The sequence below is a fragment of the Mustela lutreola genome, chromosome 14, assembly GCF_030435805.1.
Source record: "Mustela lutreola isolate mMusLut2 chromosome 14, mMusLut2.pri, whole genome shotgun sequence".
NCBI lineage: Eukaryota > Metazoa > Chordata > Mammalia > Carnivora > Mustelidae > Mustela > Mustela lutreola.
In genome coordinates, this window is record NC_081303.1 from 604,374 (window position 1) to 631,649 (window position 27,276).

The 27,276-nt window shown below is 61.0% G+C and overlaps 1 protein-coding gene across 4 annotated transcripts in view; it reads right to left on the reverse strand.

Annotated features, from left to right (window-relative positions):
- Positions 1-4,090: 4,090 nt before the first annotated feature.
- GPR161 (G protein-coupled receptor 161) overlaps positions 4,091-27,276 on the reverse strand; it is a 43,150-nt gene continuing 19,964 nt past the window's right edge. For 2 of the 4 annotated variants that reach the window (XM_059147039.1, XM_059147038.1), the window contains exons 3-7: positions 21,750-22,169; positions 14,325-15,049; positions 8,886-8,990; positions 6,769-6,888; positions 4,091-5,009 (exon numbers count right to left, since the gene is read on the reverse strand). In XM_059147039.1, the coding sequence (XP_059003022.1) occupies positions 4,744-5,009; positions 6,769-6,888; positions 8,886-8,990; positions 14,325-15,049; positions 21,750-22,123 (1,590 nt within the window). In that variant the 5' untranslated portion in view covers positions 22,124-22,169 and the 3' untranslated portion in view covers positions 4,091-4,743. Of the gene's footprint in view, positions 5,010-6,768; positions 6,889-8,383; positions 8,570-8,885; positions 8,991-14,324; positions 15,050-21,749; positions 22,170-27,276 lie in introns of those variants that run through there. The other 2 variants (XM_059147041.1, XM_059147040.1) reach the window with 2 other exon arrangements.

Sequence of the window (27,276 nt, forward strand, 5' to 3'; positions counted from 1 at the left end):
TTGAGAATCTTTCCTGTTTTGGCTTCCGTGAGATAGAATCACATAGCGGAGCTTTTTTTCATTTCTCCTTCCAGAGCACATTATCTTCACTTCCAGCCCCGTCCGTCCCCATTAGTGGAGCCTCTCTCCCCAAAAAGAGGGTTCGGCTTCCGGCAGCATGCACAGCATCACAGCATCACGGCCGGCTCCCGGGACGCGCCGGCGCACGTTCACGTGGAAAGCTCTAGCTTCTGCTCTTCCTCTCTCTAACTTCTAGATTTCAGCTGGAAGCTGTTGACCGTCCGTCCCGTCTTAACCATCCCGGGTCCTCCTTGACTCGAGTGTCCAACTCCGCCTGACTTACGCTGCCTCCACCCAGGTCTGAAACGCTCCTGCAGACTCCCCCAGGCTGCCGTGTGTTCTCCAGCCGGGCGTGGATGGGACTAGTGGCTGGCTCAGTCAGTACAGCATGCGACTCCTAATCTTGGGGTTGTGAGTTTGAGCCCCATGTTCCATGTAGAGATAACTTGAAAATAATTAAAAAAAAAAAAAAAATAGGGTGCCTGGGTGGCTCAGTGAGCTAAGCCTCTGCCTTCAGCTCAGGTCATGATCCCAGAGTCCTGGGATCCAGCCCCGCATTCGGGGGGGGGGGGGGGTCTCTGCTCAGCAGGGAGCCTGCTTCTCCCTCTCCCCCCCTGCTTAGGCTCTCTCTCTCAAATCTTTTTAAAAAATAAATAAAAATAAGTGTTCTGTATTTCTGGGAACAGCCCTCCCTGAATCTAGCTGTCTCAGAGGCGTTCGTGAACAGCATGAGGGAGGGGTGTGTGGTGCAGGCATCACCCCTCCCGCTTCTACAGCTCCTGCCCGCTCTGTGGCCTGCTCTCTCGAGGGAGGCCTTGCTCCAGGACATGGAGGCACACGGTGGGCCGAGGGGGACACACTCAGATCCACAACTTCCACAGCTGTACGTGCACCAAAACAGATATTTAATCATCAGATAAAGCTATTCTAAATATGCTTCTACTCATTTATAAATAAATACTGTGACTTATAATACTAAATATTTTTTTATCTTTTAAAAAAAACTATCCAAAAACTTCAAGTGAAATATATTTCAGGATTAGCTTGCTTAAGTTTTGCTTTGATGGTTTTTTACAACTTCTGTATCCAGAGGCCCAGTATCAGAACACGGCCTAGAACCCCAACTCCTAGCGCACCCACACCGGAGTGGCGGGCCTGCTTCCCTGGTACTCACCTGCCCAGGATCCCTGGGGTCCGCCTGGGGCTGTTTTCATCTGGGTGGGGCTGAGCTGTCGGTGCCATAGGATATTCCAAAATGGTGATGTGGAAAAGAAAACCAGAAATGGCTTCTAATTCCCAAGCTGTTAATATTCAGGAAAATTCTGAGGGAAAGGAACACAGACAGCTCTTTGTATTACATTCTAAAAATAATATTGAGCAAAACTGCATTCTTGGTAATCCTACCCAAATTTAAGTTTGTGCTTTGGAACCTTCCAAACAAATCCAGTCGCCGACCTCGGGTTGCAGTTTTTAGGTCTGGCCAGCCGATATCCAGGCTCCCAAGCTCTCACCTGCTAAGCCCAGCTGGCCCGTAGTGACGATGACTCAAATGTCCCTCCTCCCCTTTTCGCCTCTGCACAGTCACATGGCCAAGACCTGGCACTTGACCCAGACTCTGGTTCATGTACTTTGGGAGGTCAGACAGGCCTTAGGCTTTCCTAGGCCTCCCTGGATTCTGTGTGTCCCACCCCCTAGCCCGCAAGGGTGGTCAGACTCTGTCCCCTCCTATAGCCACGTATGACCATTTCCCTTTGCTTCAGGGTGAAGTGGGATGTCCCTTCCGTCTGGTGGGATTGACCTGGGGTTCTGCACACACTGTGGGCCCCAGCATGGACTCCCCTCCCCGTGTGGCCTCTTGCCATGGGGCCTTGGAGGATCACGGACTCCGAGAGCCGAGACCCACGGCCAAGCAGGCTGTAAGGGAGGTCAAGGCCGAGCTCCTGGCCTGGTTTGGGACCACAGCGGCCCCGGGGTGGGGAGGGACCGTCCTCGGCCTCCACTAACGAGAGTTCGCGGCTCCAAACGCCCGCACCACCCTGGCCCTGCACGGAGGCTCCAGGACGACCCTCCGCACCCGCGGCCCCTGCAGGGACGCGCCTCCCAGGGCCTCCCGCGAGGTGGGGCACGCCCGGAAGCCTCCCGCGCTGTCCCGCGCGCACCCCGCACAGCCGCCCCTAGACCCCCGTCCCCGGCGCCCTGCGGGTCTCGCAGGAAGCGAGCTGCCGCCCTGGTCGGGGCCCCCAACGCCCCACCGCTGCCGCCCTAGCTGGGGAGGGGACGAAGCGCGCGCCCCCGAGCCCCGCACCGGACATCCGGGGCTCAGGGACCCCGTCCAGTGGCAACTTCCAGGACAGGGACAGTGACGGGCACCAGCGCTCGACCATTCCCGCCCAGACCGGGACCCGCAGCACCGAGGCCCTCGGCGACCGCGCGGCCCTGAGTGCCCAGGACAGGCCGCCCAGCGCAGCGCGGAGCCGGTCCGGGCTCAGGGGGCGCCGGCGGCAGGTGTCCCCGAAGAGGCCCGGGGGACGTGAGGAAGGGTGCGGGTCCTCCGCGCCCCGCACGTGCTCCCGCTGGCTCCGGCCGGGCAGGGCAGGAGGGTTTCCGAGCGGCGCAGCGCGGGGAGCCCCGGGTCCCTCTGCCCGCCTGGAACCTGCCTCGATCCGGGACGCGGAAGACGCGCCACGCTGCGGGCCGGGCCTCCCCGGGGGCCACAGGCCGGGGCTGCCGAGCGGCTGCCCGCGCCCTCGGGGCGTCTGCACGGGCCGGGGGTGCGCGGTCCCGAGCGGCGGAAAACCGGGGACGGCGGGGAATCCCTCTGCGCAGCCTGGGGCTCCCGGACAGCTCGGACGAAACCCTGGCGGATCTCCGCTGGCGTGGGATCTGCCCGCCAGCCGGGACCTGGGGTCTCCAGCCTCTTACCCCGGAGCCCAGCCTGTGCGGTCCAGCGGCGCCCCCTGCACCTCGGGGCCAGGCCCACGTGCTGCCCTCGAGGCCGGCGCGCAAGCCCCGGGGCCGCCCCGGCCCAGAGAGCGAGGCCACATGGCGCGTCCCGGCTGCACACGAACGTGTCCCTTCACCGACAAGTGCAGGGGAAATGCGCCGCGCAGAAAACGCAAGATGCCCTCAAAGTCGGGACCGCACCCAGCGGAGCGGAATTTGACCTGCACGTGTCCGCAGAGCCCACGGGGCAACCGGCCTCTGCTCCCCCGAGAAGCCACCACCCCCCACCCCCCAACCTAGGCCAGCACCCGGAACCGCCGCAGAGCCCTGCTGACGGGCCTGGTCCCCACGAAGGCCACAAGCCACACGCTGCGGGAAGGGCCTTCAACCAACAACTGGCCACTGGCTTCTGGCAAAAGGACACCGTGTCCTGGGAGCCAGCGAGGCCCCGGGAACACGGTGTAAGGGAACGAGCTTTGGGGAGGAGCCGCCTCTGGGACCCAACGCTGCTGACCGTCTGGCGCTGGGTCACCGGGGGAGGCCGGACACGGGAGCCCCTGACCCTGCTGCCCCCTGCCCAGCTGCAGTCCCTCCTCACAGGGATGCCAGGCAAGCTCAGGCAAGCTCTCGCCGCACAGCTCACACCCCTGCAGCTTCTGCGTCAGGGCTGGGGGCTGGGGTCAGCCTCCAGGGAGGCCCCTGCTCGGCTCTGGTCGCAGGGCCCCCGTCAGACAGCATCAGCGCTGCGCCCGCGGTGGTCAGGGGGTCCCCCCGCCCCCCTAGAATCAGAGAATAGCAAAGATCACAGTGGGATGCGATCGCGGACACCCTCTACCCACCTCCAGCCCCTCACCCTGCTCTCTGCGTGGCTCTGAGAGGGGACACGCAGTCCGGAAGGGCCCAAGTGGCGAGCCTCTCTCCCACCCCTTCCGGCCCCAGGCTGCTCTGGGACTGGGGCCCCAGCCAGCGCTCAGGTCGCACGCACAACCCAGATGAGGTTTCCCTGCGTGGAGGAGCTTCTTCCCAGGAGGACAGCAGCTCCGGCTCCCGCACCACAGCCTCCGGCCGCCTGGGGAAGATCAGGGTGTCCGAACCAAATGGACTGTTTTTTATTCTGGAAATGAAACATCTCGCCCCTTCCTCATCTCTTACAGTGGTTGCTCCCTTCTTTTAAACAGCAAAGCATCAGTCAACAGGGAAGCGGGCAGGACAGCCCCTGCCCCTCCAACAGCCCCACGGCCGGAGCTGCCCCCCAGCGCCAGCGGAAGGCTCCCGCTGACCGCAAGGTCCCCACCAGGATGGAGGCGTGCGTAGCCCACGGGAGGGGCTCTGCTCCGGGTTCTGTGCGGGGCGGTCGGCAGAGCCTGCATCTGCCGCGCGGAGGGGACCTTCCTGCTTTGTTGGGGACACCTGCTGTCCTCCACAACACACCTCAATGGGCTGCCCTCCCGAGACCTCGGGGACAGTGCCCCACACGACTCCCAGGTCCCAAAGAGGCGGTAACCCATGTGGTGGTTTCCTTCCAAGCCAGGGTCCCTGGTCCCCCTTCTACACCCCCCCAAAAGTCATGGCCACACCTCTGCTGCTGGCCTCTGTGCCTCCAAGGCCTCCGGTCCCATCGCCACAACCCACCCGGAGCCGGCGTGCAGCCTTACGAGACCCTGTACTCAGTGTTTTCCTGATGGCGGCCCCTAGATGTCCTTCCCCAGGCGCCCCCCTGTGGGGCCGCCTCTGAGGCCCTCATGTCCGTCCTGCGGCTAAGACGTTCCCTTCCTCGATGCTCCGCAGCTGCAGCTGCCGGCCCGCAGGCGTCCTGCTGCCCCGGCGGCCCCCGAAGCCGGCCCCGGGGACAGTCCGGGCCGTGGCCAGGACCCTGGGCAACGCCTCCTCCCCGAACAGCTTGACTTTGGCTTCGGCCTCTATGGCTTCGGCCAAGCTGGCCGCGTAACTGTCCAGGGACTGGTGCAGTGCGGCTCCCACGCGAAGAACGGGACTCCTGGCAGCGTCTGAGGGAGAAGCAGAGAGGTTACCGAGGGCTGCGACCACTGGCTGCGGGGAACGGGCCCATGGATGCTTCACTGCCGGGGCAGGCGGCGACGCAAACCGAGGGCGTGGGTTTTGTAGCCAGTTTCCGAGGCTCAAAACCTTGGCGTCCCATTTCCTCCCTGGGGAGCCGTGGAGCTTCCCCGACCTGTGTCTCCGGGGCAGAGGGAGGTCTCGGCACTCTTCCTAGGGTCCCGTAACCGTGACCATGAAGTGAAGCTGCCTGGCCCACAAGGGCCTGACGAATACTTCCCAGTAATGACAGTCACAATTCCACACCTTCACCAGGATTCCCTGGTGTCAGTGCCCCAGAACCATGTAACGTCCACGCCGCCTCTCTCCTGGCGACACGGGCTCACACCGGCCAGACCCTCCCGGCCAGAAGTGACATCAAGGTCTGCAGGCTCCATCCAGGATCAGGGCCCGAACAACCCACACCAACAGAGGGAGAGAATCTTCACCCTCAACCTCACACCCACTGCCTTATTACTGCCCGGGCCGCCCATCTCTCCCCTGGCATTTGGCGGGGGGTACAGTTCCTCTCCTACCCCTCAACCTCCTGGAGCGGGGGTGACAGCCGCCTCACGTGAGGCACACTCCCCCGTTGTCCGTTTCCGGCAACCCGCAGCCAGCCTTGGGCGCTGCTCCACACGCACGATGAAGGAAGAAGGGAGGGATGCGTGGCCTCCTCCCCCCGCCCCCACCTGTGCCCCACTCTGGCTGCAGACAGGCTGCCCTCACAACTGTCATCCCCACTGAGCCAGCCCGATGCAGCCGACTGGTGCGCCGGGCGGACCAGGGAGGGATTCACGCACTTTTTATTTCTGGGGGTGATGCGTGACAGAGCCCACGAGGCTGCAGGCCAGACTCTGTCCTCGCGTCCACTTTGTCTCTCTAACCTCGGTGACTGTCTCTCAACTCGGCTGGAGTCGGGACAAGAGAAGGGACCCACGGCCAGCCTAGAGCTCGGACAGGGCCCTGCTTCCCTGTCCCGGTGGGCACATCCACGTCCCTGACTCCGCCCCTTCCGCCCCCGGGATGCCGGTGGCTGTGCCCGTGCTGGTGGCTGTGCTCAGGGGCCGGGATTCAGAGCAGAGAGAACCCTCTGTCTGTGGGCGCACTGCGTGGCCCCCGTCCCTCTACTGATCAGCGTGTCTAGGGGCGACAAGGTGCTGAGGCTGGCGTCAGGACAGCCGGGTGACAAGCGTGGGCGCTGTAGCGGAGCTCCTTCCTCTCCTGGAACTCACATGCCCTCATCGACCCCAGGGGCAGCACATGGCCAAGGCGGCACCCTCAGCTGAGGCAGGAACACTGGGGGGGGGGGGGTGGGGGTGGGCACTGCTTCCACTTCCCGAGAGGCAGCAGAGGCTCAGAGCAGACAATTTCAGCTGCCTGCCCGCGCCTCACCCAGACACAAGAGAAACTGTGGAAGGCTCAGAAGCTTTTACGCAATGTGGCAGCTTCCGAGGGAGATGGGAATCAGGATGGGGGTGGGGGTGTCCACCTAGAGGTCAACGGAAACCGCCCCCCAAGCCTGGATGCCGCCCACTCTGACCGCGGGGGCCCTGAGGCCCAGGGAGCCAGGCAGGGTGGGCAGTCGGCAGGGCGGCGAGCAGGGCGGCGAGGCTGGGACGCTGGGCACGGGAGCCCGGCTGAGCCGAGGAGCTTGCCCGGATCCTCGCCCCTACCCAGGCGGTCCTGAAGCAGCCGCCGCAGACCAACCTTTAACTTGTTCCACTTCGTCCTCAAAGGTCACGGAGCTCCTTCTCTTGGGGGGGCAGGTGCAGCGGGAGGGAGCGCTGTCCTCGGACGTGCGGTCTTCCAGCAGCATCACGTCTGTGCCTAGAACCAAGGCTGGGCTGTGCGCCGGGACTGGCGAAGCGGGGCCCTCCCCCCCACCCCTGCACCCTCTCTCCGCGGGTTCAGTCCCGCCAACAGCCGCGTCTCCTGCCTGCACCGTCTGCCCAAGACCCACGGGTGCCGCACCTCATTTCAGGGGCCGCGGCAGACGTGAGGAGCACGGTGTGCTACCCAGAGAGACAGGTGACTCGGGGCACTGAGCCAGGCCTGGGACTGGGGAGGCGGGCCCGTGACAGGGAGCTTTGTGTCTGGATTTCCATCATTGTGAAAAATACATTGTGCTAAATAAACATTTAAAACTTGAAAATGTAGAGTTCTTTGGAGATCAAAAAAGAACTGAAAAATAAACCCCTCAAAAAAGTGGAGAAACTAAGGCAGGGGCAGGGGGTCCTACAGAGAGAGCAGGGCTGTGGGGTCCGGGCTGAGAGGGGCCCCGCGCGACACGGGGCGAATGTTGGGACCAGCCTGTGCCATCTGGCCCTCCAGCCTGCTGCCCTTCACGGCCCCGGCGCTCCGGAACGAGGAAGACGGGGCAGCGCGGGTGCCTCCTGCTGCGTCGGGTCAGGGCAGGCTGCAAAGGCGGCACCCTGCGGCCTGCGGGAAGGACGCCTCTCGGGCCGGCCTCAGCCCGCGGTCAGCCCGCCGGGTCACGCTCCACAGGGCCCCGGGGTCTGCTGCAGGCGACCGAATCCCTCGGTGCCTCCAGGCCCCTCACAGAGCTGGTGAGGACGAGGGGACGCGTGTGGCACAGCACTAGGTGCCCAGCGGTGCCCCGTCCGTCCGGTCCTTCCTAATGAGGCGCAGCCGGCGAGGGGTCAGGCTCACACTGCCGCACGCCGGCTCTGGGTGACCCACGGGCCGCGCTCCTTCTCCAGGCGTTGAGGCCGACCCCTTCCTCCTCCTGCCTGGCCTCCTCCTCGTCCTCCACGGTGTCCGGCTCAGAGAAGCTGTTCTAAGTCTCCTCCCCAGATACTCCGCAAAGGGCGGCTGCTTCCTGCGCTCCCCTCCCCCGCCAAGTCATGGTCTTCCCCTCAGGGCAGGAGCACGCGGACGGTCCTGCCCAGCCCACAGAAAGCTCCAGAAGGGCAGCTCGATGCTCCACCTCTAGAAGCTGGCGCAGGGCCTGGCCAGACGAACATCTACTGCGCGAATGAACGTCCGTCCGCGGCTCACGGGCCCCCGCGCCCCCGCGGGCTGCGGGCAGCGGGAAGGAGCCTGGGGAAGGACCCAGAGACCTTCCTTTCCTTCAGCTCCCGCGAGGGACTCAGAACCAGCGGGGCCTGTGGCCAGCGGCCGACCCAGCGGCTGGCGGGCGACGGACGACGGGCAACAGACGTTCGCAGGGAACGTTCTGCCTCCAGAACACCGTCGACGACAGGCGGGGTCTCCGTCTTGGCCCTCAGCCGGCCCCAGAGTTCCGTGGTACAGGCCGCGGCCAGGAGAAGCAGGTCAGGGCCAGGATGAGATGTCCGGAGCTCCTGCGGTGGACATGGCGCCAACCGCCCGGGCCATCCGCCCAGCTCGTGGGCCCCTGGGTGGAGAGCGGAGGCCTCTGCCGCGAGGGGCACCCGCAGCTGGCAGGAACGGCGATATCACAGGCAGCAGCGGGACAGAGGTGCTCGGGCCGCAGGATCCGGGGGGCGGGGGGCTGGGTGACAAGGCCCTGTGACAGACGGAGGACACTCCCGGCTCACAAGCGGAGACGCTCCGGGTCAGAGAAAGAGAGGAGCCTCTTGCCCAAGAGAGCCCAGCTCAGAAAAGGCCCTTCGGACACGGACCACCAGCAGCGGGACACGCGCCGGTCCGGCCGGCCGGCCGACACGGATGGGGACAGCTCCCGGTCCCCCGCACGTGAACCCTGCACACGTTCCCCTCCCTGGGGCCTGTCAACAGCCCTGTGTGGGGGAGAACGGATCTCAAGTCCCCGTGTTATGGGGAAACCAAGGCACGGAAGGAACCCCGGCAGCCGGGAGGCCTACCTGAGTCCTGGGAGCAGCTGAAGCCAGTGTCCCCCGTGCTGCTGCTGTTCCCGAGGGGCTGTCCGCCCGCCATGAGCGCTGTGAGGTGGGGAGACAGGCCCAGGTCTGAAAGGGAAAGTCGGCAGCATCAGCACAGACCGGGCCCCGCTCGGGCGGCCATGGACCCTCCATCTTCGGTTGTCCCGGCCGGCTCGCCGCTGCCCCCCGTCCTCTCTGTCCCTTGCAAACCGGGCTCTCCACCTCCGCGGGATCGGAAGCCCCAGCTGCCCTTCCCCCTTGTTCCTGCCCCGGGGGGTGGGGTGGTGGTGTCCGCACTGTGACAGGATTCCTTGGGCCCCCGAAGAGGAAACTCTCACAAGAACCCATGGCCACAAGGCAGGGGGAGGGAAAACGGGGGGCAAAGGGTCCTGGGAGGTGACCTCCCAGTAAACGGGATGCGGGCGCGCCGTGACCTCCTGAGATCCCGCCTGAATACTGGAAAGGAACTTTGAAGAGGCGCAAACCGCCAAGTGGGAGAGAATGCCCGTAAGCCAGAGGTGGGGACGGGGTCCCGACCCAGGGAGCGGGGCCCGGCGGCTGGGGAGGCCAGGGCGGAGGCGGGTCTCACCCCGGAGCCCCCAGAGCTCCGGAGCCAGAGGCCCAGCGGCGTCTGCAGCAGGTGTGGCTGCACAGAAAGTCTCTACGGGCGGCGGCCCCCCCAAGCTCTCCCCAGCCCGGCTCCGCTGTTCGGCCCCCTTGCTGGCAGGAGGGGGAACCCGGAGGCCCGGCCTCAGAGACGCCGCCACAGCCGAGGCGACCCCAGACAAAGCACGGGCGCAGCAAGAGGCCACAGTTAACGTGGGCCGCCCCCCGCCCCTCGGCCTCCTGAGCACACGCGGGCCTCGCCGCCGGCACGGAGCGTGGCCGCTCCCCGGACACCCGGGCACAGGGTCAGCATGAACGAGATGAAGGAACAAAGAGAAACAAAGAGCCTGGATCTCAGAACGAACAGCGGATGGAGCTTAAGAAGTAAGAAAAAGTGTCTCCACGAGTCCCCGGAGAAAGTCGCGAGAATGATGACAGCGTGAGCACAAGAGCCGGGGGTGGAGGCCGCAGTGGTCATGAGGAGCTCGAGGAGCCCGTGGCGCGGACACCTGCGCACGCCCGTCCGGCTCAGCAGGAAGGCCCGGCCCGGGCCGAAGGGGCCCCCCGTTTTCTCGACTCGCACCGCAGCGCTTCGAAGGGCATGAGGGGACGCCAGCGGGCTTTCTTCCTGCCCCGAGCCGAGGGCGCATCCAGAAGGGCGGGCTTCTCTCCAAGTCACCCTCCGTGAACTTGGGGAGTCGGAGTGTGTTGGCGGGGAGGCTGGGGCCCAGAGAAGACCCCACACGCGCTCGGCCCCGTCCTGGGCTTCGGCCTCAGCATGGGACCGCGTGGCGGGGAGCCCGGCCTGGGGAGGAGCCCGTGGGGGGCCAGGCGCCGGCGACTGGGATGGCCCAGGCCGTGGTGGTTTGGGACACGTCTCTGAGCCTGGGTGAGAGCCGGCACGCGGCCCGGTCTCCAGCAGCCCGGACGTGTCATCCGAGCTAGACCGCCGTGGCTGGGCAGGAAGGTCTAGAAACGGCCACCAGGCAGCCCTGCCCAGGCCTGTGTTCATGCAGCATTTACCACTCGACAGCGGGCACTGTGACCCTGGTTTCTTGCACGGAACAATACCACATCTGCTGGGTTGGGCCCAATCCAAGCCCTGTTACGGAATTAAAAGAAAATAAAAAGGCACCAAGTTGACGGGCCCTGGGGAGCTGGTCAAGCCTGCGGTGAACCAGAGTCACTAGTGCCTTTAGGAGGCGGGAAGCGCTGCCGTGCGCTCTGGGCTGAATCGGGCACATGGAAGTCGCCGGAAGGCCTCCGGGCGGCACCAGGAAGGACGGTGCAGAAGCCAAGGCTCCGCAGTGGCCTTGCGTCCCTCTGGCCCAGACCGTCCCCAGGGGCCTGCAGCAGGACCCGGCTCCTGGGAGTGTCCGCGGCTCCTCCCAGAGGGCGGCGGGGACGGCTCTAACCCTGCTCCCGGAGCTCCAAGAACCAGGTGGCGATCGTAGGGGCTGCCTTCGCACGGCGGCCAGGCTCCCTTCCCAGCCTGGGGTGGGCCCTGGGCTCCCCGCCCTACCTGCCGGGGGGGGGGGTGTCTGTGGCAGCCGTGGGAGAGTTGCTGGAAGGACCGTTGGGCCTTTCCTCGGAAGGGCCCTGACAGCCCGCAGACGCCGGTCAGCCGGGGCCTCGCAGGACCCCCTGGGAGCGCTCAGCTCCCCTTCCCGCACTAGAAGCCCGTCCAGCACGGGGGCTGGCCCACCCACCACGAGGTGGCACAGCCTGACAAGGTCAGGGGCCCCGAGATCCACACTGCTTGGGGAGCCCCGCGGGAGTCGGTCAGTAAGCCCTCCCAGGCAGGTCTTCTGGTGGCTCCGACAGAAGACACGAGGGAAAACCCAACCCCTTCCTGGCTCCTCTTCGGCCTGGGGCTAACACGGCGAGAAAACCCAGGCTCACCGATGATGGTGGATGCGGATCCCGGGCCCGGGAAGGCCCTCTGAGCTCCGGTCCCTGCACTTTTCTACCCAAAAGCATCTGGCAAAACTGTTTTCCCTCTGCGGGGAACGACCAGCCGCTGCCTCGGGACTCACCAACCAAACCCAGCGGGAGTTTTCCGCCCCGTCTCCCGGCCCCACAACCTCGGGCTGCACCCTCACAGCTTGCACGGAAACCCTCAGCCAAAACCGAGGTCTGTCCTTGTGCTGCCCCGCTGCGGCCTCGGCCCGTTCTTCTTCTTGCCCCGTTCCTAGCTTCCACGGAACATAAAGCAGCTCCTACTTTTTGCCTGGAAGCCAAGTGATTCTACAAAGCAAGTCAATCAGAGAAACGAAACCAGACCCTGCATGCGGTCCTGGCTCACGAGACCTACGTGGAAACACGGACCGGCCAGGGGCAGAGGACGGCATCTCGGTGGTTAAAATCCTAGGGTACAGAGAGAATCTTCTCCTCTGATAAAAAGAAAAAACAGTCCCTCTCTTGGGGCGCCTGGGGGCTCAGTGGGTTAAGCGTCTGCCTTCGGCTCAGGTCAGGCTCTCAGGGTCCTGGGATCGAGCCCCGCATCGGGCTCTCTGCTCAGCGGGAGCCTGCTTCTCCCTCTCCCACTCCCCCTGCTTGTGCTCCCTCTCTCGCTGCATCTCTGTCAAATGAATAAATAAAACCTTTAAAAAAATAAACACAGTGGAAACGTCTCTTTAGGGGAAAAAAAGATCCCTCTTTTGATCTCAGGGTTGTGAGTTCAAGCCCCACGCTGGACACGGAGCCGACTTTAAGAAAAAAGCAAAGAACAGATGGTCCCCGACCTCCTTCCTCTCTCCGGAAGCGACACTCCCTCAGCCCACGACGTGAGTCGGCGATGCTGGTCTGTCGCTGCCTCGCGGGAAAGCTCTCCTCCTGCACCAGCACCGGACAGTCAGGATGGTTATGAGCGGTTTCTTTCCACCCTCCTGAGCGGGAAGACGGGAAGTCGTGGGACTTCTCCACACTGGGATCTGAACTAGCTGTTCCCAGCCGCCCTACGTGCCTTCAGAGCCTCTCCCAGCAGCCCCTCCAGGTGAAAATCTCCCTCAAACACGACCCAAAAACATCTCTCTAACAACACAGTACTGACTGCTGGAGGCAGAACAAGGCTAAACTCCCGGGTGAAGGCTGAGGGAGAGAGGATACTCGCACAGCCTCAGCGTCTTAATTACAAAGGAAACAACAGTGACTTTACGGGGGGGACCCACTAGATACCCCCGTATGGGCTGAGTGTGTCTCCCCAGAATTCGTAGGCCCTAACCCCCGGCGGGACAGCATCTGGAAGCAGGGTCTCTGGAAGGGAACGAGGAGCTGACGAGGTCATGAGGGTCAAACCACGCGGTTTGCTCTGTCCTGTCCCCCCACCCCCACCCCGTGAGCCGCAGCAGGGGGACAGCTAGGAAGAGCTCAGCGGAGCGCAGCCAGCGGCACCCTGACCTCACCGAGAGCCGTCCGTGCCCGTGCTGGGAGCCCGTCTGCGGTGGTCTGCGACCGCACCCCGAGCCTTGACAGGGAGCATCAAGGCATCCCGGACTAGTAAGACATAGGTGCCCCTGACGTGACGGTTGGGTCGGCGGCTCCGGGAATGCAGGAGAAACAACAGACATGACCGCCGGGCCCCCGTCTTCCAGGCCCCCCGGCCTTTCCTCAGCCCTGACTCTCCCGCCGTAAGGACGTGTGCCCAGGTCATGTCTCCACACGCAACCTGATACCTGTGCAAGAAACCGGCACATCGGGGCTCCCCCAACCTCCCCTCCTGAATACGGTGCCTTACACGGCTGTGAACCTACGCCCGGTCTTAACCCAGATGAAATACCCACTCGACCGCCTGCCCCGACTCCTCTCGGGTCACGGCACCTCGCCCGAGGGCGCCTTTAATGAATCTTGCCTGTGCCCACCTCAGCCGCTGTCCTTTATCTCGCCTGTGAAACCTACCGTGACCTCGACGGGAGCGCGGCACCCCGCGGCCATCCCGCCCGAGCACACGACCTCGTGCCGACCCCGAGAACGCACCGGCGAAACGACGCGCAGGCCCGTCCGCTGCCCCGCGGGGCGTCACGGAAGCCGAGGGAAGCACGAAGACCCCTCAAGGCCTGCACCAGACAAAGAGAGCCAGGACAGGAGTGGGAATGGGGTCCCGGCACAGACGAGGGCGGGCTCGGGACGGCGGTGGAGCCCGAGCCGATGTCTAGTTAACGCGCTGCCCCGAGACGAGTGTCTCAGTTTCGGCCACTGCCCTGGCTCGGCCGGTCGTGAACACCGGGAGAGGCAGGGTGGGTGCGACGCTCCGTGCCCACTTCCCGGCACCTCTCCAAGTCTGCAATTAGTCCAAAATAAAGAAGGGTTAAAAAAAAAAACGATCTCTCTAGAGTCATTGCTCTGGGTCTCCCCACAGGCCGAAGGCCCGTCTCCAGAAACTGCTCCCACGTCAGTCACCAGAGGGAGGCACCGCTTCACACGCGGGGGATGGTGACATTTCAGCGGGGGACAGGGGGCACGTGGACCAGGAGGGGTGCGCTCGGGCTGGGCGGCCGAGGCCGGCGGGAGTGCCCGTGAGCAGGAAGAGCTTTACGGGACACTGGGAACGCGGGAGGGAAGCACGGGCCAGGAGCGCGGGCGGCCGGCCCCACTGTCGGGTGTCAGTAGAAAGGCGGCCAGCGAGCCGGGGCCGGCCTGACAGAAAACACACATCTGAGCCCTGGTGTCCCCTGCCTTGAGCTGCGGAGCTTGCGGAAGGGACCCAGGAAAGACGCAGGACGCTCCCCAACGTTCCTGCCCCGGAGGACACCTGGGCTTGGAGGCCTCGAGCTCACCCACAGGGGCCCTCCTGGTCCCGGCATGTTCCCGCGTCACCTGTGATCCTGTTGGAGATGCTGAAGAGCCGGGACGTCCTCTGCCGCTGCACGAACGGCTCCCGGTAGTACCTATCCCCAAAGCACATGCCCAGCAGCTCCTTGCGGACCGTCTTGTTCCAGAGCCCGTAGATCAGGGGGTGGCAGATGGCGCTGGTGAAGGACAGCCACGTGGCCCAGGTCTCCAGGGCCGGGGAGACGGAGTTCTTCCCCCAGAGGGCCTCGGAGGTGATGACAAGCATGTACGGGCCCCAGGTGACGGAGAAGGCCCCGAGGACCACCAGGATGGTGAGGAGGGCTTTGCACTGGTTGGCTGAGTAGACCACGCCCTGCAAGGCGGTCCTCCTACTGCCGGACGACGAGGTGGAGGTGCTGGAGTTCTTCCTCCCGTCCCGCTGGGCGTCCTCCCCCGCCAGGACCACCGTGCCACAGTGCACCTTGCGCGCCTTGACCCTGGCCACCCGGAAGATGAAGCCGTAGCACACCAGCATGACCAGAAAGGGGAACAGGGCGCACCAGATCTGCCAGAAGGCCGTGTAGCCAGGCTCCCGGTGCCACGCGGCCACACACATCCACTTGAACTCGTCGAACTCCACGGACGACCAGCCAAACAGAGGTGGCAGGCAGCCGACGAGGGAGTGAAGCCAGATGTAGACCAGAGCCATCACAGCCCGGTTCCCCGTGATCTTCATGGGGTACGCCATGGGGTACAGGACAGCGTAGTAGCTGGAGGATGAAGGGAGACAAGAGAGGAGTCAGAGGGGAAAGGATCCCAGAACGGGCCCCCGTGCCCTCCAACCTGGGGAGCCTGCATGAATGTCTGACGCGATCCGGCCATAGCGAAGGCTCCCAAAACAGCTCCTTCCCTCATCCTGTCCCTGACATGTCACAGACGGGGCCAGGTTACACAGCTTTGTGCGAACCTTCTTCCTTCAAGAGCTGGGTGCCAGGATGAACCCAGAGCTCAGGCAGTCCTGTTCCCAGAGCCCGGTCAGAGCAGGAGCTGTGGGAGTTCTGCGGGACCCGGCCGGATCACCATGTTTCAGGCATGAATCCCCTGAGATCAGTTTTCAGAGGGTCATTAAACAGCAGAGTAGTGTGGGTGCCTGTGTGGCTCAGTCATTTAAGTGTCTGCCTTCAGATCAAGTCATGATCTCAGGGTCCTCAGGGTCCTGGGATCGAGCCCCACATCGGGCTCCCTGCTCAGCAGAGTCTGCTTCCCCTCCTCTCTCTGCCTGCCGCTCCCCCTGCTTGTGCTGTCTCTCTCCCTCTCTGACAAATAAACGAATAAAATCTTAAAAAAATAAAACCAATAATATCAAAGGACTATGGAGTTGATTCATCCGACGACCATTCACTGAGGGCTGGCTGTGCGGAGCACTGTGACGTCACCGAGAGGCAGTGAGGAGAGGCGGAGGGAGACGGACAGCAAGAGCAGCGGGAGCACCTGGGATGCTGAGAGCCGCACAGCAGCCGCACAGCAGCCGCACACCAGCTGCCTGGAGCGGCGAGGTTATCACTATCCTCGCCGTACAGATGAGGACACTGCAGCAGAGAAAGAACCCGCAGCCTGCCCAAGACAAGGGGCAGAAACAAGTCTCATGGCACAGGCCAGCGGGAGGCCACCTGGCGGGGCTGGCTGCTGGTCCCTCAGCCCTGTGTGGAGGGGGCAGGCTGGGCAGGGCACCTGTTTCAGGGGTCAGAGCCAGCTCCTGCCGGAGGTGGCCCCCAGACCCGGGTCTTCACAGATCAGAGGCCCTGGCCAGGAGGAAGTGAGGAGAGGCAGCTGGGGGCAGGGGTGAGCATGGAGAGGCCAGTACGCGCCCGTGGGGAAGCTGCCCAAGCACCGTCAGACAGAGGCAGAGCAGAGGCAGAGCTAGAGGTCAGCGGCCAGGGGCCAGGGCGTGCGAAACCGTGCAGGCCTGAGCCTTGAACCGGCAAGGATGAAAGTATGTAGACCACGGGGTCGGAAGCAAGCGAGTCCCCTTCCCACCCAGACATTTTATCCAAAGGAAATGCTGTTTAATGACTAACAGGGTTGCCCCACGAGGGCAGCATGTGCAAAAGAAGAGGTGTCCGTGCAGACGCCGCCTGGTACAGGCAAGATGTGAGGAAACCCTGTGCTCATGAGCGTCACACCCTCCCGTGAGGCCTCCTCCCCACGGGCACCGTCCTGAGTCACCCCTGAGCACCAGCAGCTCAGGGACAGGGCCACGGTCTGAACAGCCCGCCGCCAAGCCTCTCCAGGGGGGTGGGCACTGCACCCTTGTGAACCACCGTCCCACCCGAGGAGAGCCTGGGACGGCTGCCGTCGGGCGCAAGCTCGGGCTGAGATGGGGCGTGGGCAGACCGCCGTCCTGACTGTGGGCCTGAGGCACATCGCTCGGGCCCAGCATGGATTACGGCTCCACCGCGCACGGCCTGGGCTGAAGCCGTCGCAAGCTCATCCCTGAGTCTGCACCTTGCAACGTCCATGCGGCCCAAGGAAGGAGGGCGCCTTCGGAGCTGGAACGCCTGGGCGTGGGCGGTGACTGCCTGTCTGTTCGGGGCTCTGCCGTCTACGAGCTGTGTGACCTCGGGGGGCTGAGTCAGCCTCTCAGGGTTTCTGTTCTCAAACACAGGAACCGCAGGAGCCCTGCCACAGGTCTGCTCCGAGGACTCAGCGGGCAGGACAGAGGGAAAGGCCCGGAGCGTGCCTGCTCCTCACACGGCAGAGGGGCCAGCGCCTGGCTTCCCCCATCCACCAACCTTTCCCCTTCCTTCCTGAAAACGAGAGCCCAGAGCTGTGTGCTGCTCCCGAATGCCATGACCGGAAGGGGACACTGGTCCCTCCTGAGTCCCAGGAGATGAACCAGGCAACTCTGGGGGGTCTCCTACCCTGTGCCAGGTGACGACCGAGACCCTGCCCCGTGCAGCACCATCCCAGTGCACGACATGGAGCACGTACGCTCGGGCCAGGTGGAGGGGCACCTGGGAGGCTCAGTGGGTTAAGCCTCTGCCTTCGGCTCTGGTCATGATCTCAGGGTCCTGGCATAGAGTCCCACATCGGGCTCTCTGCTCAGCCGGGAGCCTGCTTCCTCCTCTCTCTCTGCCTGCCTCTCTGCCTACTTGTGAGCTCTGTCAAATAAATAATATCTTAAAAAAAAAAAAAAAAAAAAAAAAAAAAACAAGGCAGAGATTTCAACTTCTCTTTCTTTTTTGTGAGATTTACTTACTGAGAGAGGGGGAGGGCATGTAAGCAGGGGGAGGGGCAGAGGAGGGAAACCTGCCGAGCGCGGGACCTGATTCTGGGCAGAGTGTTCCCACGACCCATGAGATCACAACCTGAGCTGAAACCAAGAGTTGGATGCTACGTGCCGAGCCGGCCAGGCGCCCCAGATCTCTATTTTTCTCTGCCTCATTAAGACTCTGCAGGCCCTCTGACCTCAAGACCCCGCGGCACGAGCCTGGGTGTGGAACCCAGGCCTGGGGAACGTTAACTGTGTGGCTCCTTGGACTGACTCCGGCCTGGCGGTCGTAAAAATGATGACAATTAATAAGCCGTTCTCCGGAACAGAGCCTGTGGCTGTTCTTAACACGGCTCATTACTGTTGCTTTACGGCCGGACTTCTCATGCTCCCCACGGCTCTGGGTCCACCACGGACCACAGTTCTGGCCACGAGCAGTTCCGGTGGGACGTGACCGTGAGAGTGCGGCCCCAGCTGGGCCCTGCATCCCCTCAGGGTGCTGGGGTCGGGGCCCGTCTCCCAGAGTCAGAGGGGCCCCTCACAGAGCAGAGCGCAGCCATTTATATCCAGACCCTCCAAGCACCACCCTCGTTTTAGGGGCTGTTTTCAGTTGATGCAGAACATTCACTCCACATCTGCCCACCAAAAAAAGAAAGAAAGGATTAGGACTTCATAGATTTGAAACTTCATTTCTTTCCACTTAGCCTCATTTAGGCCTAGCTGCAGGCTGAAGGAAAGCACAGAAAAGCGACCGCCCGCTCCCCGCAGGCCATCAGAGGCCGAAGCGGAGGGTTTCCTTGGCCTTCTGGGCGCCCAACTGGCTGCCGGAGCTCAGTCTTCTCTCCAGCGACTCATTTTTACGCAGGAGCCCACGCTCGAGCCCCGGTCCCACCAGAGGCCCCCGCCGTGTGGCGTGTAACTGAGCTGCCGTCACGCAGCACTGCTGGACGCCCGGCAGCGCCCAGGACGGCCCGCAGCGAGGGTGACCCGGCCCCAGACGGCAGCACCACCAGGCTGGAAACCTGGAGCCCCTGAACCACCCGCTGGACCTGCCGGGCTCTCGCTTCGAGGTCCGTGGGGCTGAGTGGGAGCCCGGCCTTCCCCTCCTCACACCGGATGAGCTACCTACCGGCAGCGTGGGCTTGGGCGGGTTCACAGAGCCCCACTCTGCAGGATGGGGGTCGGTCGAGCTGCTGCTCACCGGCCGGGATGAGAGTTCATTAAAAGCACAGTGTGGCGCCTGGCATGGGACTGGCCAGCAGCCCCTCCGGTTGGGGTCACGACCAGCACCTAGGATCCCGCCTCTTCCACTTTCTCCGAAAGGCGCCCAAGTCTCCTTCTCGCCCGGTTCTCTCTGCCCCTCCTCTGCCGTGTCTCACTCGTCTTCTTCTCTCGCCCTCCACGCCCTCCAGCCCCTCCCCGTCTCTGTTTCTCTCTCACACACACAGACTTGCATCTTCAGGTTCCAACAGACCAGGGCAAATATGTGACCTCCAAAATCACCGAGATTGAGTAAAATTAACTTACTGAAACTGAGCAGGCAGGAGTGCCGTTTGTCATTTAAACGGACAGGATCAAGGTACCTGGTCCAGTCAATCTGCATCTTGAAGCCACGTGAATGACCAATAACAAGAAAACCAAGCGTGTGTGCCCAGAAGCCACCTGAAGACCCCAAGTTTCACGCCGCCCCCACACTCGTCACAGGGGTCCGCCGGCTCCACCTCGGCTTGCAGGACAGAGACCGGAGACCTGCCTGTCACCGCAGGAAGGCCACGGTCCCTTCTCCACTCCGGCTGGGTCACCAGGGGCCACCGGCGCCGGGCTGGGGGTCTGGGGTGCGGGGATCGGAGCTCCAGGGAGACACGTGCGCTGCCGTGAGTCGCGGGTGTCAGCCCGTCTCCAGCCACGCCCCTGGTCCCCAGCAGCGACAGATCCACATGCCTCCCCTGCTCCCCAAGCACACCTGGCCCCGTGTCCCTTCTCTCGGCAATGCGGCCCGGCGGTCCCTCCCGCACAGTGACGTCCTGCCTACTCCGCGGTCCACACAGGGTCCCGCCCTACGTCCCTGTCCCTGCGTGGGCTCCCTGGCGTGTCTGTTCCTCTCATCCGGCCGTGTCTCCCCAGCCGCCGCCGCTGGGCCAGGCCTGCGTCCCTGAAAAACTGTCACAGAAGAAGCGGAGGCCGTGCCTTCGCGGGCGGGTCCTTCCCACCACTTACATGCCTCTGGTCCTACTCGCTGTTGGACTGATGAGCCCAAGGGTCCCCTTCCCCGGGGGCTTACCCAGCCTGCCCCCCAAAGTGGGACAGCAGCTGGGCCGTGCCGTGGTGTTTCGTGTTCACCACCACACCCGCCTGCCTGCCCGCCGCCCCCACCCCGTGAACTCCCGGTGGACGAGGTCTGCCAGCCTGAGGACTCCGCCCAGAGCCTTCCCCCGCTGGCCGGCCGCACCCCAGTGGGAGAGAAGCAGCTGGATGGGGTCAGCTCTCTCCGCGGTGCTGCACTCTGACAGCGGGACCGGACGCCCTGCTGAGCTCACCGGGAACCCGACGTTCAAGGAACCCGACGTTCAAGTCAGCAGACGGCCTTCCCACGCAGCACGATCTCCCAAGCGTCCACATAGAGAGGACCCCCTGAGAGGTACTTAAAAACGAATCCCCTGCTCTGCTCTAGCCGTGGGCCCTCACTCTGCCCCACAGGACCTGGGGCCCAGGAAGGGACACTCAAAGGGACACGATTTTTTAAAAAAAGAGAAATCAGAACAGGGAGATCCCACACCTCCCCACAGCCAACAGGGTGCAGTGTTCTCTTTCATGTGACGTGATCAGCCTCGATGGGCGGCTGACAGCGGCGACGGCAGTAAAACTCTGTTCGAGCTTCTGAAAACCTGCCTTTGACGCAAGAATCTTAAAAGTGTGTTTATTCCAACCAAAGCCACCACTCCCCACATGCTCCTCCGAACTGCCATGGAGCAGAAGCCAGGAAGGGACGGTAAGAATAAATCTCAAACGGCCAGAGGACACACTGCCATGCATCCGTCAAAAACCATGTTCTCAAAGGGCGTGTGGCGTTTGCAGGCGGGAGGCAGAGCTCATGATCGCTTCTTTTTTTTTTTTTTTTTTTTTTCCGTGATCGCTTCTTAACTAGAAAAGCGAAAACCACACGAGTTGAGAAGCCCATTTAAAGAAACAAGCTGGGGGCGCCTGGGTGGCTCAGTGGGTTAAGCCTCTGCCTTCAGCTCAGGTCCTGATCTCAGGGTCCTGGGATTGAGTCCCACATCGGGCTCTCTGCTCAGCAGGGAGCCTGCTTCCCCCTCTCTCTCTGCCTGCCTCTCTGCCTGCTTGTGATCTCTGTCAAATAAATAAATAAAATCTTTAAAAAAAGAAAGAAAGAAACAAGCTGTACACAACCAAAACTTACTAGAGGCAAATACACTAAAACCAAAAGATTGCGTCTGAGGGCTAGGGTTACGGATATTTATTCTAGTCTTTACATTTTGTGTCATTTTCATCGGGGAAAAAAAGGTAATTAGAGAGGCCAGCTGACGAGTTCTGACCACTCACTCCCTTCAGCCTGCACTCCACAGCCACAGAGCGGCAGGGTCTGGCCTTGGGCCTGGTGGAGGTCTGGGCTCTGGGCGCTAGCCCTCACCAGCTGACGACGGATGGTCCCGGGGCAGCCCAGAGCCGTGTCCCCTCGTGACGAGGACTCCGACTCCGTGTTTTCCCGGCCTCCGGCTGGCCTCCTCCCCCAGACTCTGCACCTCCCTCAGAGTCAAACACCTGCCAGTGACGAATGCAATGACCACCAGCAAAATCCTCAGAAGCATGAGGAGTGCGGGGGCCCGCCCAACCTGCCGGACAGCAGGTCGCCCCTGGGAAAGCCTGACACACTGCCGTTCCCAGCTTCTTTCTCTCATCTGTAAAGCAGGCGTCAGAGGTTTCAAGAACTTTGTTTTTTAAGCATTGGAGTCTCTTGTAAAAAAAAAAAATAAATAAACCTAAATGCAATGAAATCAGAGGTGCCCAGAGTGAAGGAAGGGCTGGAGGAGGCAGAGCCTGCTCGTGTCCCCGCAGAAGCCCCGGACGTCCTCCCAAGGAGCTGAGACGGAGCGGAAGGCACAGGACCAGACGACTTCCCGGGGTCCCCCCGCCGCCACACAATCCGTCCTTACTCCTTCAGTTCCCTGGGGCCAGCTTACCGGTCCACGGCGATGACCCCGAGGGTCAGCATGCTGGCCGAGCTGATGAGCAGGTACAGGAGGGCCGAGAAGTTGCACCAGACCACACCGAAGACCCATTCCCTGCGGACGGAGCTGGTGGCCACGAAGGGCAGCACCAGCACGGACAGCAGGAAGTTGGACAGGGTCAGGCTGAAGACGAACTTGTTGCTGAGGGTGAGCAGGTAGGACTTCTTGTACAAGGTGACCACCACGAGCAGGTTGCCCAGGCAGACGAAAACGGCGATGATGACGATGGTGACGAAGTCGGCAATGGCGCCGCCCCCCGCGCCTCCGTCCCCGTGCGCGCCGTTACCCAGCTCCTTCCTGTGGCCGAGGGAGGAGTTGAGGCTCATGGTCAGGCACCTCGGCGGCGAGCGGTGGGCAGAACATGCCGGGCGGCTGGAGAAAGAGGGAAGAAGGGCGCACGGGGAGACACGCGTCAGACCCCGTCCAACGGGACGCACGTGCCGCCGGAGCCCCAGATCTCCCGCCACCGACCCTCCGCCAGCCGTCCCCGCCCCAGCGCCACCGCAGCAGCCTGTTCCCTACAGCCACCCTCGTGTGTCGCTGCCTGCGTCTCCTGGAAGGAAGGGCTCCTCCAGTCTAACCCAACCTGCTCGTGTGCCCCCGAGGCCAGAGGTTCGAAACCTTTGATGTGCTGGGTGGGGGGGGCGTGATTCTGGGGCCCCGCCCTGAGATGCTGGTCCCAGACTCACAGCCCAGGCCGAGCAGCCTGCATTTTGAACAAGGAGGGGCAGGTGGGCTGTGGTGCTTTGGGGCCCCCGCAATTCAGGGGGTCCCCGAACCAGCACAGCAGCAGCACCGGAAGCCACAGAGACGGCCAAGTTCAAGCAGACCCCTGAGTGCCGGACCAGAACCTGCACGGCACCCCACCCCCACCGGTCTGTGCGCCCAGGAAGGTCAGACAGTGCGCTTGTCGCAGGGGCTCTCGGAGGTGGCCGAGCGGGGCTCCGGCAAGCGCCGTCCGTACTGAGGCCTCATCCCTGTCCCGGTGAGCCGCGGGGAAGGCTGGCAGGGACCTGAGCAGGTACGTGCAGGCCGCTCTCCGCGACGTGCTGTCCTGCTCGGGACGCTGGCTCAGGATCTGGCTACGCTTGAAGGTTGACATCTTAGCACTCGTCCAACAGGACGTTTCTCCAAACACTTCGTCTACGTTCATCAGCCAAAAATCCCACAGACACTTCCTCTACCTGCTCTTGTTCCCGACCAACAGGAGACTCCAGAGAGCAGGAGCGCTTTCCTGCCACTGGCCCGTTGTCGGAAGCCTGAGCAGCCACACACAGCAAAGCCTCCGCTGATCCCCGCCCTTGACCTGACGCCTTTGACCGGGGAGCTGGTGGCTGAGAGGCCGCTGTCCCCTTCCAGCAGTCCCGAGGGCAGGTCAGAAGGCTTCCCTTCCGAGGGAGCCGGCTGCCGGGGCCGGAGGGTGAGCAGCTTCGGACAGTCCTCCCCTCGAGCCTTTAAATGCCTCACCGATGACTTGCCTCCCCTTCTCCAGTTGTAAGCTCCCTCCTGGAGGATGCCACCTCCAGACCCTTCACTAATTCAGACACTGCTGTTTGGACCTGTTCGCAGACAACGATGACCCTCTTGCTTTGTGGTCCCCAGAACTGAATGTGCCGTTCTGGTTGTGAGCTGCTGGGTGTCGAGCACAGGGGGCAGTTTTCCCCATCACCAGGACAATCTCCTGCTACAATCCGCTCTCAGAACGCATTTCCTTTTAGCAACGGCATCATCCTACTGGGCTTCTCTGGCTGTGCTCAACTAAAACCCAAAACTTACACACACGTGAGTTTCTGTGAAGCCAGGTGACCCCAGTCTAGAACTTATGGCATTAATGTTTTTAAGCCTAAATACAACACGTTATTTCTACTAAATTTTATTTTGTGCATTTTGGCCCATATTTCCAGGCTGCTGAAATATTCTGTTTTTATTCAGTTACACAGTATGTTAGCTACCCCCGCCCTGTGCAATGAACATTCTTTATAGGTTTGGCTTCTATATCTGAGTTTGCAAGGTTATTTCTGGGTTTTGTCTCTTTTCTGTGAGTTCTGAACTTTGAATTTTGTTAATTCTTATAAGTAAACTATTGGGATGCCCGGTCGGTTAGGCGTCTGCCTTCAGCTCAGGTCATGATCTCAGGGTCCTGGGTTCGAGTCCCGCATTGGGCTCCCTGCCAAGTGGGGAGCTGTTTCCCTCTCTCCCTGTACCTGCTCTCTCCCTCTCTCTTTCTCTCAAGTAAATAAATAAACTCCTTAAAAACAAAAAAATAAAAAACCTCTTAGGGGTGCCTGGGTGGCTCAGTGGGTTAAGCCTCTGCCTTCGGCTCAGGTCATGATCTCAGGGTCCTGGGATCGAGCCCCGCATCAGCTCTCTGCTCAGCGGGGAACCTGCTTCCTCCTCTCTCTCTGCCTGCCTCTCTGCCTACTTGTGATCTCTGTCTGTCCAATTTATAATAAATAAAATCTTAAAAAAAAAGTCTCGCACGGTTCGTCTCCCGCCCCATCCCATCTTGTTTCATTTATTCCTTTTCTCCCTCCCCAAACCCCAACATGACCCAAGGTTTTAAAAAGGATAACAAAGAAAAAGAAAAGCCAAGAAAGAGAAATCCATAGGTACCAGAAACAGAAAATTCAAAGCCAGAGTTATAATCCCACACCTGTGGCCAGAAGAACATGAGACCTAGTTCGCTAGGGCCGAGGCCTTTTATGTGGGAGGGTGACTTTGAGCTCCATGGGCAGAGAACCAGAACAGAAATCCTGCATAAACAGTGGGTTCTAGAAGGGCTGTCCCCTCCGTGGAAAAGGGATTAGAAAAGCTCCTCCTACGGGCAAAGGGAAGCAGCAAAAACACAGCCATTGACCTGAGGTTCTGGGTGGAGGACGAAATGCTTCCCCTCATGAGAAATCAAACACTGAGTCCTGTGCCGCGCTGATGCGGGCACCAAACCCATGCACTGTGCAAGCGGCAGAGATCCAAACTGATGAATCCGTGTAAAGGTAACAGGGACGAAAGTGAACACAAAATGGCTCTGTGGTGAATTTCCAACACTCGGTGAAAGCGAGCGCACGGCATTCATGTGGAGGCAGAGTCAACAAAACAAAAAGCAGAACTGACGTTCCAAGAACTTACACTAATAGGAAAAAATGAATGAAACTTTAAAATAAAAATGTTATTAAAAGCTTTAAAAAGAAAAGGGGTAAGAACCATAACGAAAGAGCAGACATCGTGAAAAAATGGTAAGCAATTGCAAAAAACAATCAAATAGAAATTCTAGAAATTAAAATTTTAGTTGTTCAACATTAAAAACTCAGTGGTTATGCTGAGCAGCAGATTTAGCTAAAGAGAAAGATGATGAACTGAAAGATAGCTCTGAGGAAATTACTTAAAATGCAGTTAAAAAGATTAAGAAACTGAAAATACAAAGAGCCAAGATTCAGGAAGGATAGGATAAGAAGATCCAACATAAGTTCGACGGGACAGCAGCAAGGGATTAGACACGTGGGTAGCAGACACCTACTACCGGGCTCCTACCCAGCCACCATTCTCGTTTTTCTCCTATGGGCGGGCCTCTGACTTAGTGTTGGTGGTTTCCTCCTCCCAGGGACCCGGAGATGGCAGAGCCCTTCCAGTTCTGAGAGCTGGATGCTGGGTGGTCTAAAGTAACCCTCGTGTTCCCTTTTCTTCCAATCCTGGCAAAATGGTCGAGGAGAAGTCTGGGGTTGGTGGGGGTGGGAACAGGGATATCTGGGGAAGGCTGCTCTGATCTCACAAAGACGCAAGGAAGAAAAATCTTTTCCTGAAGTCCCTAAGGGCGAAGAAAGCACAGAGCTGTGGCAGCCATCTTGGGATCCTTGGAGATGCTGAGCCGGTGTGGTCAGCATGGCAATGAACGGTCAGTCCTTGGGGCACTGCATCAACAAACCTTCAAGTCACTTCATCCTGGCTTCTGGTTATGGGAAATACCTTTCTTAAAATGATTTTTAGGGGCGCCTGGGTGGCTCAGTGGGTTAAGCCGCTGCCTTCAGCTCGGGTCATGATCTCAAGGTCCTGGGATCGAGTCCCGCATCGGGCTCTCTGCTCAGCAGGGAGCCTGCTTCCCTCTCTCTCTCTCTGCCTGCCTCTCTGCCTACTGTGATCTCTCTCTGTCAAATAAATAAATAAAATCTAAAAAAAAAAAAAAAAAAGATTTTTATTTATTTATTTTTTATTTTTATTTGACAGAGAGAGAGAGATCACAAGTAGGCAGAGAGGCAGGCAGAGATAGAGGAGGAAGCAGGCTCCCTGCTGAGCAGAGAGCCCGATGCGGGGCTCGATCCTAGGACCCTGAGACCATGACCTGAGCCGAAGACAGAGGCTTACTTAACCCACTGAGCCACCCAGGTGCCCCTTAAAATGACTTTCAGATCTATTGTCAGTTAAGTTTCTATTACTTGAGTCAAAAGCATCTAACCTGCATTAGGTCGCACCTACACTGTCCACACCGAGGTGGACACAGTTCTTAAACAGGGGCTGAACTTCTCTAGAGTTAAAGAAACACAAGAGTCCTCAGAATGAAAGGGCATATCGAGTTCTAAGAGTAAATCAGAGAAAGTCTGGGATGCGTGGTTGGCTCAGCTGGTTCAGCCTCTGCCTTCAGTTCAGGTCATGATCCCAGGGTCTTGGGATCGCATCCTGCATCAGGCCCCCTGCTCAGTGGGGAGTCAGCTTCTCTCTCCTCTCTGCTTGTGCTCTCTCTCATTCTCTCTCTCAAATAAATAAATAATCTTAAAAATATTTAAAAACAAAACAAACAACAAACAAAAGACGGAAAGAAATTAAGAAAGCACTACTGGTGCGTGTTACTGTCCAGCAGCCCCACAGCTGGCCTGGGAGATGAAGCACAGAGAACCCAGGACTGCCGGATGAGCCCGAGGTCCTCTGGTCCAACCTTTCCCAGGAAGCAGACGGGGTGTGGGAGCCAAACAGCCGCCCACCAGGGAAATCCAGAATCCTGGGCTCCGCCAGGAGGCCTGCAGTAGGTGGCACAAGCCGCAGTCGATCTCTCAGGGGTGAGCCCTTAAAGAACAAGAGAGAGGCCTGGAGCGCCCCCGCCAGCGGACATGTCCTGGCAGGCGGCCGGATTCCGCAGGGCCTGACAAGCCGGGGCCCGCTGCAACGGCGGCAAATCCACGGGTGACTCACATCATCACCTGCGGGCCAGGTCTGCCGCCAGACACAAATGGGGTTCAGAACTCCCACACTCACTGGGTCCTGCCTCGGGCTGCAACTCTGACACAACACGAGTATCTCCTGGCTAAGGGGCTTTTTAAACATTTTTATTTATTTATGTGCTTGAGAGAGAGAGTATGTGCAGGGGAATGGGGGGCAGAGGAAGAGGGAGAAAAAGAATCTCCAGCAGACTCCTTGCTGAGTGGGGAGCCCGCTGCGGGGCTCGATCTCACGACCCTGAGATCATGACCCGAGCAGAAAACGAGAGTCGGAT